Consider the following 17051-nt stretch of genomic DNA (forward strand, 5'->3'; position numbering starts at 1 on the left):
CTCAGGCTGGTCTTGATCTCCTGAGCTCAAGCCACGCACCCACATAGGCCTCCTAGAATGCTAGGATTAGGTGCTTGAGCTAACCTGCAGGGCCGTTGTTGTTTCTGTTTTTTTTTTAACCCAAGTAGAAAGAGACAGAAAACACCTTTTTTTTTTTACCCTTGAAATTACCTGTTTCGGGAAGGAGAAGCTAAGATATAATGTTTGATGGCCAAATCTACAGCTTAACATTACCTCTTTAGAAAGTGATTTAGGGTGGTGCCTGTGGCTCAGTGGGTAGGGTGCTAGCCCCATATACCAAGGGTGGCGGGTTTGAACTTGACCCCGGCCAGCTAAAAACAGCAGTGACAACTGCAACAAAAAATATCTGGGTATTGTGGCAGGAAACTGTAGTTCCAGCTACTCGGGAGGTTGAGGTAAGAGAATCACTTCAGCCCAAGAGTTGGGAGATTGCTGTGAGCTGTGACATCATAGCACTCTACCGAGGGTGACAGAGTAAGACTCTGTCTCAAAAAAAAAAAAAAAAAAGCGGCTTAAAAGTACTTCATGTAAGAAATCAACCTTTTGGGCGGCGCCTGTGGCTTAGTCGGTAAGGCGCTGGCCCCATATACCTAGGGTGACGGGTTCAAAACTGGCCCCGGCCAAACCAAAAAATAGCCGGGCGTTGTGGCGGGCACCTGTAGTCCCAGCTACTCGGGAGGCTGAGGCAGGAGAATCGCTTAAGCCCAGGAGTTGGAGGTTGCTGTGAGCTGTGTGAGGCCACAGCACTCTACCAAGGGCCATAAAGTGAGACTCTGTCTCTACAAAAAAAAAAAAAAAAAAAGAAATCAACCTTTTTTTGTTGTTGTTGTTGCTAAGGCAAAAAAGGGCAGTGGTGTGATTATAGTTCACTGTGACCTCAAACTCTTAAACTTATTTGATCCTCCTGCCTCAGCCTCCCACGTAGCTGGGACTACAGGTTCCATCACCATGCCGGGCTATTTTCTATTTCTTGTAGAGATGAGGTGTTGCTATGTTGCTCAGACTGATCTTGAACTCCAGACATCAAGTGAACCTCCTGCCTTGACCTCCCAAAGTGCTAGGATTATAGGCCTAATTTGGGACACTGTGCCTTGCCAGTTTTAGTCATCCTTATCTAGAACTACTAGATAAGGATGTAATGCTGTACCACCTACTTTGTACCATCTACTTTGTACTAAATAAATGGTTATGTTTTTTGGAGGATGGCATGGGGGGGGATTGGAATTTTTTTCAAAGTTATAACAATAAGACAACAAAATCCATTACAAAGACCACATGACTGATGGATGGGAAGGCCTTAGCTAACCTCTGCCTGCATCAGTGAGAACCTCAGACATAATTTGGTAGAAAGACAGCTGGCAAGCTGTGAATCAAGGTCAAGTTGTATACAGACAGTCCTCATGAATCTTCTCCATAGGATCAAGACAGACTATAGAGGGCAGCATCTGTGGCTCAAGGAGTAGGGCACCAGTCCCATATACCAAGGGTGGTGAGTTCGAACCCAGCCCCGGCCAAAAAAGTGCAACAACAAAAAAGGTTCAGACAGACTACAGAACCTGTGCTAGCTGGAGAAAGAGGGTACTATCCAAGACATTCAAAATAGTTTCTCCTTAACCCTGTATTTAACTTCCTTGCACTTCAGTTTCTCTGCCTATGAGAATGTCAGTGCTATCTCCCTGCCACAGGCTGAATTAGATAATAAATGGGAAATACTTTGAGTTCCTCAGATGAAATATGCTGCATAGATCCAAAATATCACCGTCTTCAGCTGAATCAGACCACAGAGCTTCCATTTAACTGAATCTTGGCTGCCTATTCTCAGCCTTGGATCCCCAAGTTTGCCCTTTTTTTTTTTTGAAGTATAGCTCAAGAGATCCTCTTGCCTCAGCCTCCTGAGTAGCTGGGACTACAGATGCCTGCCACAACACCTGGCTAGTGTTTCTATTTTTAGCAGAGACAGGGTCTTGCTCTTGCTCAAGTTAGTCTTGAACTCCTGAGCTCAAGCAATCCACCCACCTCAGTCTCCCAGAGTGCTAGTATTATAAGCATGAGCCACCACACCCAGCTGCTCTTTTGTTTTGAACATTTTTTGGAGTATCTGAGAGCACTAAGGCTCAACCCGAGTATAAAAAGTTCACTAGCCAGGCACAGGGTATGCACCTGTAGTCTCAACTATTCAGTAGGCTGAAGTGGGAGGACTGCTTGAGCCCAGGAGTTCAGGGCTGCCATGTGCTATGATTGTGTCTACCAAAAGTTACTGCACTCCAGCCTGGGCAAGATAGAGAGACCTTGTCTCAAATAAATAAATAAATAGTACTTGCTCTCTATGGTTTTGATACGCATGAACTCAATAACTTCAGTTATTGAGATTTAATTAAATAACACCCATACAATTTAAATACTGTGGCATGTTAACTGTGAGTAACTGAAGTAATAACTTTACTTAGTAGTTCTTCAGTTCTCAAATCCCTAGGCAAATAACACATATACAGCATGATCCGTGACCAATCACATTACTTCTTTTTTTTTTAGAAACAGACCCTCACTTTATTGTCCTTGGTAGAGTGCTGTGGCATCACAGCTCACAGCAACCTCCAACTCCTGGGCCTAGGCGATTCTCTTGCCTCAGCCTCCCAAGTACCTGGAAACAGAGGCACCCGCCAGAACACTTGGCTGTTTTTACTTATTTATTTATTTATTTATTTTTGAGACAGAGCCTTAAGCTGATGCCTTGGGTAGAGTGGTGTGGTGTCACAGCTCACAGCAACCTCAAACTCTTAGGCTTAAGCGATTCTCTAGCCTCAGCCTCCTAAATAGCTGGGACCACAGGCAACGGCCACAACACCCAGCTATTTTTTGGTTGTAGTATTCATTGTTGTTTGGCAGGCCCAGGCTGGATTCGAACCCACCAGCTCTCATGTATGTGACTGGCACCTTAGCTGCTTGAGCTACAGGTGCCGAGCCCCAGCTATTTTTTTGCTGCAGTTTGGACAGGGCCGGGTTCAAATCCGCCATCCTCGGCATATGAGGCTGGTGCCCTACCCACTGAGCAACAGGTGCCGCCCCACATTACTTCTTTCATGGACTGTAGGTGGTTGGTCACTATGCATCAGTTACTGAGTTTACACATACTCACACACACAGAGTAAGCTTGTGCTGCCTCCTTATCTCTCAGTGGTGGGGCACACCCATAGTCCCAGGTACTCAGGAGACTGAGGCAAGAGGATGGCTTGAGCCCAAGAGTTTGAAGTTGCTGTGAGACACCACGGCACTCTACTCATGGCAACAGAGTGAGACTCTGTCCCCCCAAAGGAAAGGAAAAAAGGTGTAAAGGATAAAATGTTAGAAGCTAATAAAAATTTAGAAAGGAATATGGAAATTGGCAAGGCATAGAAGAGATGCTCACTTCCTATCGTAACTTATATGACAAGAAGGTAGCTAACAGTATTCAAACTATTCTTGGTAAGTTTTCTCAAAAGAAATAAAACAATTTTGGGTGGTGCCTGTGGCTCAGTCGGTAAGGCACCGGCCCCATATACCGAGGGTGTCGGGTTCAAACCCGGCCCTGGCCGAACTGCAACCAAAAAATAGCTGGGCGTTGTGGCGGGCGCCTGTAGTCCCAGCTACTCAGGAGGCCGAGGCAAGAGAATCGCTTAAGCCCAGGAGTTGGAGGTTGTGAGCTGTGTGATGCCATGGCACTCTACCAGGGGCCATAAAGTGAGACTCCGTCTCTACAAAAAAAAAAAGAAATAAAACAATTCTTTGTTTCTAATTTTTTAACAAAATTGTTTAATTTCAAAAATTTAAGCTTAGGGTGGTGCCTGTGGTTCAGGGAGTAAGGGCACCAGTCCCATATACAAGGGTAGCAGGTTCAAACCCGACCCTGGCCAAAACTGCAACAAAAAAAATTAATTAAAAAAAAAAAAATTTAGAGGAAAGTTTAAGACTGATTCTAGGGGAGGCGGAGCAAGATGGCAGCCGAGTAACAGCTTCCTTGCATCTGGGCACCGTGAGTCTGGGGATATAGGACTCCAGGCATCTCTGGCTGGTGGGATCTGCCTATCATCACCCCTGAGAGGATACAGGGAGTCAGCAAGAGACTTCTGGACCCCAAGAGGGGGACTAAAACAGTGGAAAACCGGCAAGTGGTCGTGTGTGTTCAATCCGTCTAAACCCGCCCGCAACTGTAAGTTCAGTAGCAGCGAGACTGCAAACCAGAAAGGCCTTACCTGTGAACTGTTTTGGTGTCTTTGGACTTGGCACTCAGCTGAACTGCCTTGGGGAGAGCCTAAGTGGGAGTGCGAAGAACTTTGGCCTTTGTCTAGGGTCCCAGGCTGAGCCGCTGAGCCAGACGGAGCTAATAGTGTTTGGCTCTGGGTCACAGGCAGACATTGTGAGCGATCTGCCCTGGCAAGCTCCGCCCTCAGGGTCGCAGTGCTGGAATTGGGTGGGAGCTGGTAACCCAGCGACCAAGTAGCCTAAGGGCGGGGTCTGAGCCGCCTTGCAGCCCTAACCCTCCGGGGCAGAGGGAGACCAGTTTTGACACACAGGGTAAGTGGATAGCCACTTCAGCAGTGATTCCAGCGACAAGCACTTCCCTGAGAAAGCTTCTGCTAAGGTTGATACAAAGTACCCTACTGTAAGTGAACAAGTTCAAAGTGCCTTTTCAGTGGGCTGAAGAGAGATTTAGGGTGTCTACCTGCTGGGGTTTGAGAAACTAGCAGCCTCCAGTTGTATCAGAACTGTGATTAACATCTCATACCCCAGAAGACCACGTGTTGCCCAGACAATATTCAATAACATATACATACTGCTTTGTTTGTGGTTGTGTTTTTTTTTTTTTTTTGGTTTGGTTGTTTTTTTTGTTTATTTTGATGTTGTGCATTGTTGTTTTGTTTTTTAAGTTCAACCTTTTCCATACAGATCCTTTTTCTTTCTCAATTTTTCTAGTTTAATTATAATTTCCCATTGCTGCCTATTTCAATAATTAGAACTTCATTTTTGTCAGTGTTTCTACCGCTATTATTTGGCTTTTCCAGCCAATTTTATCCCGTAAAGTTTTCTGTTTGCTTGTTTTGGTTTGATTTATAGCATTTTTGTCTTTCCTCTCTACTTGGTGGAGGTGGGGTACTGTGTCTGATCAGGTTAGCAAAGAGCTGCTGACCTCAAGGGAACCACCCAACTGGGCACCCCCAGAAGGTGGTTTGTTTTTTAAGGTTGTATGAAAGTACCCTACTGTACACCTATATTGCTCTGTCTCCCTCTTTCTGTGCCTCTCTTCTTTTTGTCAATATTCCTTTTACCCACCCCCTCTCCTTTCTCTATTTTTCTTTTTTTTTTCCTTATCACTCGGTCCTCCTTTCTTTCATCCCTTTTTTGTTCTTCAACCTTCTCACCATTCTGGTCCTGTAACCCTTAGTCCACAGGCATGAGAACTTAAAGAGCAAGAGGAAGTGAAAGGAAAATTAGGGCAAGGAAACAGATAAAAGAAATCACCCATGAGGAAGAATCAGCAGAAAACTACAGGCAACATGAAGAACCAGTCCAGAACAACCCCGCCAAGGGACCATGAGGTAGCTACTGCAGAGGATTCCACCTATACAGAAATGTTAGGAATGACAGAAAGGGAATTTAGAATACACATGTTGAAAACAATGAAAGAAATGATGGAAACCATGAAGGAAACTGCTAATAAAGTGGAAAATAACCAAAAGGAAATCCAAAAACAGAATCAAATCAGAGATGAACGATATGAAGAATATAAAAAGGATACAGCAGAACTGAAGGAAATGAAACAGTCAATCAGGGAACTTAAAGATGCAATGGAAAGTATCAGCAACAGGTTAGACCATGCAGAAGAAAGAATTTCAGAGGTAGAAGACAAGGTTTTTGAGATAACTCAGATAGTAAAAGAGGCAGAAAAGAAGAGAGAAAGCAGAACGTTCACTGTCAGAATTATGGGACTTTATGAAACGTTCCAACATACGAGTTATAGGAATTCCAGAAGGGGAAGAAGAATGCCCCAGATGAATGGAAGCCATACTAGAGAATATTATAAAAGAAAATTTCCCAAATATCACCAAAGATTCTGACACACTGCTTTCAGAGGGCTATCGGACCCCAGGTTGCCTCAACTCTAACCGAGCTTCTCCAAGACACATTGTGATGAACCTGCCCAAAGTCAAGACAAAAGAAAAGATTCTGCAAGCTGCCAGGAGTAAGCGCCAGTTGACCTACAGGGGCAAATCCATCAGAGTGACCGCAGACTTCTCTAATGAAACTTTCCAAGCAAGAAGACAATGGTCATCTACCTTTAATCTACTTAAACAGAGCAATTTCCAGCCCAGAATTCTGTACCCTGCTAAGCTAAGCTTCAAAATTGACGGAGAAATCAAATCATTTACGGATATACAAACATTGAGGAAATTCGCCACAACAAGACCAGCTCTACAGGAAATACTTCAACCTGTTCTGCACACTGACCACCACAATGGATCAGCAGCAAAGTAAGAACTCAGAAATTAAAGGACAGAACCAAACCTCCACACTGATGCTAAAGATAAAACTAAGCAATGGACTCTCAAAACATAAGACGAATAGAATACTACCACACTTATCAATTATCTCAATAAATGTTAATGGCTTGAATTCCCCACTGAAGAGACATAGATTGGTTGACTGGATTAAAAAACACAAGCCATCCATTTGCTGTCTGCAAGAAACACACCTGGCTTCAAAAGACAAATTAAAGCTCCGAGTCAAGGGTTGGAAGACAATTTTTCAGGCAAATGGAATTCAGAAGAAAAGAGAAGTTGCAATCTTATTTTCAGATACATGTGGATTTAAAGCAACTAAAGTCAAAAAAGACAAAGATGGTCACTTTATATTGGTCAAGGGAAAAATACTACAAGAAGACATTTCAATTCTAAATATCTATGCACCCAATTTATTTTTTTTTTTTTTTTTTTTTTATAATTTGGCCGGGGCTGGGTTTGAACCCGCCACCTCCGGCATATGGGACCGGCGCCCTACCCGCTGAGCCACAGGCGCCGCCCTATGCACCCAATTTAAATGCTCCCAGATTCTTGAAACAGACCTTACTCAGTCTGAGCAATATGATATCTGATAATACCATAATAACAGGGGACCTTAACACTCCTCTTACAGAGCTGGACAGATCCTCTAAACAGAAATTAAACAAGGATATAAGAGACTTAAATGAGACCCTAGAACAACTGTGCTTGATAGACGCATATAGAACACTCCATCCCAAAGATATACATTCTTCTCATCACCCCATGGAACATTCTCCAAAATTGATCATATCCTGGGACACAAAACAAATATCAACAGAATCAAAAGAATTGAAATTTTACCTTGTATCTTCTCAGACCATAAGGCATTAAAGGTGGAACTCAACTCTAACAAAAATGCTCGACCCCACCCAAAGGCATGGAAACTAAACAATCTTCTGTTGAATAAAAGATGGGTGCAGGAAGAAATAAAACAGGAAATCATTAACTTCCTTGAGCATAACAACAATGAAGACACAAGCTACCAAAACCTCTGGGATGCTGCAAAAGCAGTTTTGAGAGGAAAATTCATCGCTTTAGATGCCTACATTCGAAAAACAGAAAGAGAGCACATCAACAATCTCACAAGAGATCTTATAGAATTGGAAAAAGAAGAACAATCTAAGCCTAAACTCAGTAGAAGAAAAGAAATATCCAAAATCAAATCAGAGATCAATGAAATTGAAAACAAAAGAATCATTCAGAAAATTAATGAAACAAGGAGTTGGTTTTTTGAAAAAATAAATAAAATAGATAAACCATTGGCCAGACTAATGAGGAATAGAAAAGTAAAATCTCTAGTAACCTCAATCAGAAATGATAAAGGGGAAATAACAACTGATCCCACAGAGATACAAGAGATCATCTCTGAATACTACCAGAAACTCTATGCCCAGAAATTTGACAATGTGAAAGAAATGGATCAATATTTGGAATCACACCCTCTCCCTAGACTCAGCCAGGAAGAAATAGAGCTCCTGAACAGACCAATTTCAAGCACTGAGATGAAAGAAACAATAAAAAATCTTCCAACCAAAAAATGCCCTGGTCCAGATGGCTTCACTCCAGAATTCTATTAAACCTTCAAGGAAGAACTTATTCCTGTACTGCAGAAATTATTCCAAAAAATTGAGGAAGAAGGAATCTTCCCCAACACATTCTATGAAGCAAACATCACCCTGATACCAAAACCAGGAAAAGACCCAAACAAAAAGGAGAATTTCAGACCAATCTCACTCATGAACATAGACGCAAAAATTCTCAACAAAATCCTAGCCAATAGATTACAGCTTATCATCAAAAAAGTCATTCATCATGATCAAGTAGGCTTCATCCCAGGGATGCAAGGCTGGTTTAACATACGCAAGTCTATAAACGTTATCCACCATATTAACAGAGGCAAAAATAAAGATCACATGATCCTCTCAATAGATGCAGAAAAAGCATTTGATAAAATCCACCATCCTTTTCTAATTAGAACACTGAAGAGTATAGGCATAGGTGGCACATTTCTAAAACTGATTGAAGCTATCTATGACAAAGCCACAGCCAATATTTTACTGAATGGAGTAAAACTGAAAGCTTTTCCTCTTAGAACTGGAACCAGACAAGGTTGTCCTCTGTCACCTTTACTATTCAACGTAGTGCTGGAAGTTCTAGCCAATACAATTAGGCAAGACAAGGAAATAAAGGGAATCCGAATGGGAGCAGAGGAGGTCAAACTCTCCCTCTTTGCTGACGACATGATCTTATACTTAGAGAACCCCAAAGACTCAACCACAAGACTCCTAGAAGTCATCAAAAAATACAGTAATGTTTCAGGATATAAAATCAATGTCCACAAGTCAGTAGCCTTTGTGTACACCAATAACAGTCAAGATGAGAAGCTAATTAAGGACACAACTCCCTTCACCATAGTCTCAAAGAAAATGAAATACCTAGGAATATACCTAACGAAGGAGGTGAAGGACCTCTATAAAGAAAACTATGAAATCCTCAGAAAGGAAATAGCAGAGGATATTAACAAATGGAAGAACATACCATGCTCATGGATGGGAAGAATCAACATTGTTAAAATGTCTATACTTCCCAAAGCAATCTACCTATTCAATGCCATTCCTATCAAAATACCAACATCATACTTTCAAGATTTGGAAAAAATGATTCTGCGTTTTGTATGGAACTGGAAAAAACCCCGTATAGCTAAGGCAGTTCTCTGTAACAAAAATAAAGCTGGGGGCATCAGCATACCAGATTTTAGTCTGTACTACAAAGCCATAGTGCTCAAGACAGCATGGTACTGGCACAAAAACAGAGACATAGACACTTGGAATAGAATTGAAAACCAAGAAATGAAACTAACATTTTACAACCACCTAATCTTTGATAAACCAAACAAGAACATACTTGGGGGAAAGACTCCCTATTCAATAAATGGTGTTGGGAGAACTGGATGTCTACATGTAAAAGACTGAAACTGGACCCACACCTTTCCCCACTCACAAAAATTGATTCAAGATGGATAAAGGACTTAAATTTAAGGCATGAAACAATAAAAATCCTCCAAGAAAGCATAGGAAAAACACTAGAAGATATTGGCCTGGGGAAAGACTTCATGAAGAAGACTGCCATGGCAATTGCAACAACAACAAAAATAAACAAATGGGACTTCATTAAACTGAAAAGCTTCTGTACAGCTAAGGAGACAATAACCAAAGCAAAGAGACAACCTACACAATGGGAAAGGATATTTGCATATTTTCAATCAGACAAAAGCTTGATAACTAGGATCTATAGAGAACTTAAATTAATCCACATGAAAAAAGCCAACAATCCCTTATATCAATGGGCAAGAGACATGAATAGAACTTTCTCTAAAGATGACAGACGAATGGCTAACAAACACATGAAAAAATGTTCATCATCTCTATATATTAGAGAAATGCAAATCAAAACAACCCTGAGATATCATCTAACCCCAGTGAGAATGGCCCACATCACAAAATCTCAAAACTGCAGATGCTGGCGTGGATGTGGAGAGAAGGGAACACTTTTACACTGCTGGTGGGACTGCAAACTAGTACAACCTTTCTGGAAGGAAGTATGGAGAAACCTCAAAGCACTCAACCTAGACCTCCCATTTGATCCTGCAATCCCATTACTGGGCATCTACCCAGAAGGAAAAAAATCCTTTTATCATAAGGACACTTGTACTAGACTGTTTATTGCAGCTCAATTTACAATCACCAAAATGTGGAAACAGCCTAAATGCCCACCAACCCAGGAATGGATTAACAAGCTGTGGTATATGTATACCATGGAATACTATTCAGCCATTAAAAAAAATGGAGACTTTACATCCTTCGTATTAACCTGGATGGACGTGGAAGACATTATTCTTAGTAAAGCATCACAAGAATGGAGAAGCATGAATCCTATGTACTCAATTTTGATATGAGGACAATTAATGACAATTATGGTTATGGGGGGGGGAACAGAAAGAGGGACGGAGGGAGGTGGGTGGGGCCTTGGTGTGTGTCACACTTTATGGGGGCAAGACATGATTGCAAGAGGGACTTTACCTAACAATTGCAATCAGTGTAACTGGCTTATTGTACCCTCAATGAATCCCCAACAATTAAAAAAAAAAAAAAAAATTTAAGCTTAAATCTGAAAATCATTAATTATATTAATTAAAATTAAATGTAATTAAAAATTACAGTGTACCGGGCGGTGCCTGTGGCTCAAGGAGTAGGGTGCCAGTCCCATATGCCGGAGGTGGCGGGTTCAAACCCAGCCCCGGCCAAAAAACCACACACACAAAAAAAAATTACAGTGTACCAAATAATTATTAGCTTTACTACAATTTTTTTTCACATTCCTATCAATTTATAAGTGACAAGGGTTTTTTTTTCTTATTCTTTAAATTACATACTTTTTTTCTGACATTGTTTTTTTTTTTTTTTTTTGAGACAGAATCTCACTATATCACAGCAACCTCAAAATGTTGGGCTTAAGTAATTCTCTTGCCTCAGCCTTCCAAGTAGCTGGAGTTGGGACTTTAGGCACCTGCCACAATGCCCAGCTATTTTGTTTTTTGTTGTTGCAGTTGTTGTTTAGCTGGCTGGAGCTGGGTTTGAACTGGCCAGCCTCAGTGCATGTGGCCCACAATCACTATGCTACAGGTATCAAGTCATCAGTTTTTGTTTTTTTTTTAGACAGTCTTATTTTGTCACCCTTGGTAGAGTGCTGTGGATAATTCACAGCAACTTCAAACTCTTGGGCTCAAGTGATTCTCTTGCCTCAGTCCCTCGAGTAGCTAGGACTACAGGCGCCCCTGATAATGTCTGGCTATGTTTAGAGATGAGGTCTCACTCTTGCTCAGACTGGTCTTGAACCTGTGAGCTCAGGCAATCCACTAGCCTTGGCCTCCCAGAGTGCTAGGATTGAAGGCGTTGAGCCACAGTGCCCAGCCTATCTGACAGTTTTTTTTTGTTTTTTTGCAGTTTTTGGCCAGGGCTAGGTTTGAACCTGCCACCTCCGACATATGGGGCCGGCACCCTACTCCTTTGAGCCACAGGCACCGCCCCTGACAGTTTTTGATAGTGAATAATTTTTTTTTTTCCTTTTTTTGAGACAGAGCCTCAAGCTGTCACCCTGGGTAGAGTGCTATGGCGTCACAGCTCACAACAACCTCCAACTGCTGGGCTCCTGTCCCCCAAGTAGCTGGGACTACAGGCGCCCGCCACAACGCCCGGCTATTTTTTGGTTGCAGCCATCATTGTTGTTTGGCGGGCCCAGGCTGGATTTGAACCCGCCAGTTCAGATGTATGTGGCTGGCGCCTTAGCCGCTTGAGCCACAGGCGTGGAGCCGATAGTCAATAATTTTTAAAGGTCAGGGAACAATTGTAATTTCCCCCCATTGATTATTAAGTCCTTGTACATGATTTCTGCTTGCATGGTCATTTTTAGTCTTGCATTACTGTGCAAAGTAGGAACTACCTGTATTGTAATCTCAGTTCCCAATCTGGAATCCATATTTAGCTAAGTTGGTAACTCCTCTGCTTGTCATTACATGAAACGTTGATTATACATTGTAAAGCACAATGCAAATGTTAGGCATTATTATTGTTACTAAGTACTAGGTAAGAGTACATGCTTGGGAGTTACCTGAATTAAAACTTCAGCTCTGATACTATTATCAAAATCTTGGGCAAGTGACTTAATATCTTTGTTTCACAGTTTCTTCATTTGTAAAACCAGGCTAATAGTTCCTACCCCACAGGGTTGTATTTATTAAGAATTAATGTGAAGTATTTTTTTTAAGTTTCAGACCCTCCGGCAGCGCCTGTGGCTCAGTGGGTAGGGCACCAGCCCCATATACTGAGGCTGGTGGATTCAAACCTGGCCCCGGTGCAACAAAAAATGGCCAGGCGTTGTGGCAGGCGCCTGTGGTCCCAGCTACTCGAGAGGCGGGAGAATTGCCTAAGCTGACACCATGGCACTGTATATAAAAAAAAAAGTTTCAGATCCTCAATAAATGCTTCTATTATACTTGACTCCACTTAGTTCACTTAATAAATAGTTATCAAACTCCTAATGGCATCCGGCACTGAGGAAATAGAAATGAATGAGAGGCTTTCCCAGCTTTCTGGGCATTCACAGTCCTGCAGAATAAATGATAATTTGATTCAATGCTCAAAGAGTTACAGTAAACTTACGTATTTAGCAATATTGAGGCGGGAGATAATACAGGTAGTTTCTAAGAGGATGAGAAATTCCACTGTGGGCTTTCTCTTATTTCCTGGGTGATCCAGTGAAGGAACCTCTCAGAGCTTCAGTTTATCTATTAATAGTCACAATACCTTTCTCGTTATAAACGGTACAGAAGGAGTTAAAAACAGTCCTTTTCCTTTCCCATGCCTGTAGCACAATGCTGACAAAAAGAAACTGCTCTACAATCTCTAACATTTATGGAGCAATTACCGTCAGGCATTGTTCAAAGTGCTTTCAGGCACGAAGTAATCTAACCCTCACGAGAACTCTATGAGGAAGCTTACTATTATTCCTACTTGGAAATTTGGAAGCTGAGGTACAGAGACGACAGTTTCCTTCTTTCTTTCTATTAAAAAAAAGGACTTCTCTTTTTTAGAAAGGGACCAAGAACATGTGCTTTGGAATCAGGCTAAACTGGGATAAAATACTTGTTCGCCACGTGATAGCTGTGGTAAATTGGGCAATTTCTTTCCTAACTTTAAGTCTCGATTTCCTCGTGTGTAATAGGGGGATAACAATATCAACCATTTAAAAGTTGAAATGAGAATTGTGGATAATGTCTGCGCCGAGCCTGGCACATTAAGCTCAATTGGAGGGCTAATTACTCTGTTTACGAAAAGGAGCAATGTAAGCTCTTCTGGCTCAGGCTGGTGGAAGTCAAGACTGCGCAAACAACAGCGTCTGAGCTAAGCGAATGTTAAGTCAACCCCCAGCTGGACGGAAGGAACCAGACGGCGGACCGGTTCCTCCATCCGCCCTCTCGACCCTTTCACCTTTGCCCTGCTTCTCCTTCTCCGATATGGTCTCAAAGCCGAAGTGCGTTTCCGTTGCCGGCTTCTCTTGGGACAAGAGCCGCGTAGCCAATGGACCCCCGGGCCAGTAGCTACGAAGCCCAGGGAGCTGGCAGCCCCGCATCGCCCGCGACCATCCAAGATAACAGTAGCTCCGTAGACCGCAGCTTCTGGGGGCCGCCATCTTGACGATCGGCTGCAAGCTGCCCGCTGCCAGTGAGAAAGTCGAATTGCCGGGTCAGTCGGACTACGGTGGCTGGCCGGAGACACTACTAGCTGAACGCGCTCTGACGCCTCACGTTAGGAACTGTGCATAATCTCTGGATCCCGAGGGTATTTAGTCTTGAGTTCCCAAAATCTCTTCTTCTCTCTTCCCAAATTGAATTTAGAATTTACCAGGAATAAGGGGACCTACGGGAAGCCCTCAATCACTTCTGTTGCATGTCTGTCAATCCTGTCAACCAGTAGTACTACTACTAACTCTCAAAATACCAAGTAACTCTTGTTTTCTGGTGCAGAAGTGGGAAACTGAGGCATGGCTTACTGCCTAAAAGACTAAGAGCCCGGGCCAATACCTGCAAATTTTGTTGTGCATGAGAATCACATGATTTGATCTTTATCATGTAGATTGCTGTGTTCTCCCTCACTAGAGATTTTGAATCCGTAAATCTGGTATGTATCCCTGGAATCTTTATTTGAACAAACTTCTTGGATGATTCTGGTGCAAGGGATTTGCAGACCATTCTTGAAAAACATACTCTAGGGCGGCACCTGTGGCTCAAGGAGTAGGGCCCATATGCCGGAGGTGGCGGGTTCAAACCCAGCCCCGGCCAAAAAAAGAAAAACATACTCTAAACTACTTGTTAGGTAATGTCCCCAGAGAAAGGCCCTCCCCCAGAAAAGCCCCTCCTGCTTTCTACAGACCAAGATTAGCTATCTCACTCTTAAAGTTACAGCTACCCGCTGAAAATTTCAAATGTATGGCGTGCCTCAAACGCCTCTTCCGGCCAGAACAGTAACTCCTTATTGGCTATTCTACCATCCCATCGCCAATCTAAGACTTCCCCTAACCGAATCTATATAGCTCTCTCTCACACGTGTGCTCTCTCTCCCCTCCTCTCTCTTTCTTGGTCTCTCCTCTCTCCCCCCCTCCCTTTCCCCTCTCTCTCCTTTTCTCTCCTCCTTGGTGCTGCTCTGCAGCATCCCTCCCTCGCCAATTTCGTACAAGCCTTGGTGGTTTGTGAGATCTTTGCCAGTCGAGTGCCCTCCCCTTTCACTACTCTGGAAAAATAAACACCAGGAAAGATTGTTATTGGTTTATTCATTTTATGAACCTAGGAAGTTCATAAATGGGAATGAAAGCCCTGGTATTCATTTAGCAAGCTACAATCAAACACCACTCACATTTTGTCTCCTGCTGACACAAAGTTACATTTCTGGCTCCAACTGGCATGCCATGGGTGTTTTACTACAACCCCAGATTTTCCATCTTTTTCTATGGAAAGGCTAATGTAGACCATCTTGTGCAAAAGAAAGGATAAAGGATATTGAGTTTTGCTTGACTGTATGTTTCTGCTTTAATTCCCTTTTTTTTATTTTTTTTGAGACAGAGTCTCATTATGTTGCCCTCAGTAGAGTGCTATGGCATCACAGGTCACAGCAACCTCAAACTCTTGGGCTTACGCAATTCTCTTGCCTCAGCCTCCCATGTAGCTGGGACTACCGGCGATTTTTGTTGTTGAAGATGTGGTTGTTTGGCAGACCCAGGCGGGGTTCAAACCCGCCAGCCTTGGTGCATGTGGCCAGTGCCCCAACTGCTGAGCTATAGGCACGAGCCACATCAGGGAATCTTAATATGTCTTCCACATCTAGTTACATATAAGACTTCAGGATTTGGTGCTGTTCCTTTGGGACATCGAGTTTCCAGACAAACAGTTTATAGCACGCACATGCCACCACGTCCAGTTTAAAATTTAATTATTTCATTATTATGAAGATCAAATGTGATAATCCATGTTAACAACTATTAAATAAAATTTATAGAAGGCTATTGGTTTGGACTGAGCTCCTGCACTAGGCCAACAGACCAAAACAAAATGGAGTTACAGTACTTGTGATCCCACTCAACCAAGGTGAAACTAAGTTGTTTATCTGAATTTCAGAGAATTTGGAAGAGAAAGATATCATACCTAAATCCCCGAAAAGGCCAGTTTTATCTAACATGATAAAAAGTCCTCTCTGGTGGCCAGGCGCCGTGGCTCAACCCTGTAATCCTAGCACCCTGGGAGGCCGAGGCGGATTGCCTGAGCTCAGGAGTTGGAGACCAACATGAGCCAAAGTGAGACCTCATCTCTAACAATAGCCTGTAGTCCCAGCTTCTTGGGAGGCTGAGGCAAGAGAATCACTTAAGCTCAAGAGTTTGAGGTTGCTGTGAGCTGTGACAGCCATAGCACTCTACCAAGGAGGACAAAGTAAGACTCTGTCTCAATGACTTGGCACCAGAGCACAGTGGTTACGGCAACAGCCACATGCACTGGGTCTGGCTAGCTTCAGGTTGCACTGAGCTATGATGATGTCGCTGCACTTAACTCAGGGCAAAAGAGAGAGACTCTTGTCTTGTATTTGTTTAGGTACCAAGACATCCACTTGGAAAATGAGTTTTTAAAAAAAGGGTATGGGCTTGGTGCCTGTAGGTCAGCGATTAGGGAGCCAGCCACATACACTGGGGCTGGTGAGTTCCAACCTGGCCTAGGCCTGCTAAACAACAATGACAACTACAACAAAAAATTAGCTGGGTGTTGTGGTGGGCACCTGTAGTCCTAGCTACTTGGGAGGCTGAGGCAAGAGAATCGCTTAAGCCCAAGAGTTTGAGGTTGCTGTGAGCTTTGAGGCCACAGCACTCTACTGAAGGTGACATAGGGAGACTGTCTCTCTCTCTCTCACACACACACACACACACACACACAAAAGAAGAAAGAAGGGCAGTGCCTGTGGCTCAAGGAGTAGGGCGCCGGTCTCATATGCCAGAGGTAGCGGGTTCAAACCTAGCCCTGGCCAAAAACCACAAAAAAAAAAAAAAAAAAAAAAAAAGAAGAAGAAAGAAAAAAGAAAAGACTGTTTAAAAAAAAAAAAACACCAAAAAACAAAGTCTTCTCTGCTTCAACCTTTACAAGAAAAGTAATTTGGAAATGACTGCTTTTTTTCTTGCTTTCATCAGGTCTTTTCTGCCTATAAAACCAATCTCATCTGTTCAGCTCACTAGAACATTCAAAATAAAATCCAATTAATATCTTTACTTCTTCTTTTTTTTTTTTTGTAGAGACAGAGTCTCGCTTTATGGCACTCGGTAGAGTGCCATGGCCTCACACAGCTCACAGCAACCTCCAACTCC

At 42.8% G+C, this 17051-nt stretch overlaps 1 protein-coding gene across 2 annotated transcripts in view; it reads right to left on the bottom strand.

Moving 5' to 3' along the window:
- COQ5 (coenzyme Q5, methyltransferase) overlaps nucleotides 1-13887 on the bottom strand; it is a 41694-nt gene extending 27807 nt beyond the window's left edge. The window contains exon 1 of one of the 2 annotated variants that reach the window (XM_053588278.1): nucleotides 13643-13884. In XM_053588278.1, the coding sequence (XP_053444253.1) occupies nucleotides 13643-13844 (202 nt within the window). In that variant the 5' untranslated portion in view covers nucleotides 13845-13884. Of the gene's footprint in view, nucleotides 1-13642 lie in introns of both variants that reach the window. The other variant, XM_053588279.1, reaches the window with a different exon arrangement.
- Nucleotides 13888-17051: the final 3164 nt, after the last annotated feature.

This window comes from Nycticebus coucang, chromosome 4 (assembly GCF_027406575.1).
Source record: "Nycticebus coucang isolate mNycCou1 chromosome 4, mNycCou1.pri, whole genome shotgun sequence".
Lineage (NCBI taxonomy): Eukaryota > Metazoa > Chordata > Mammalia > Primates > Lorisidae > Nycticebus > Nycticebus coucang.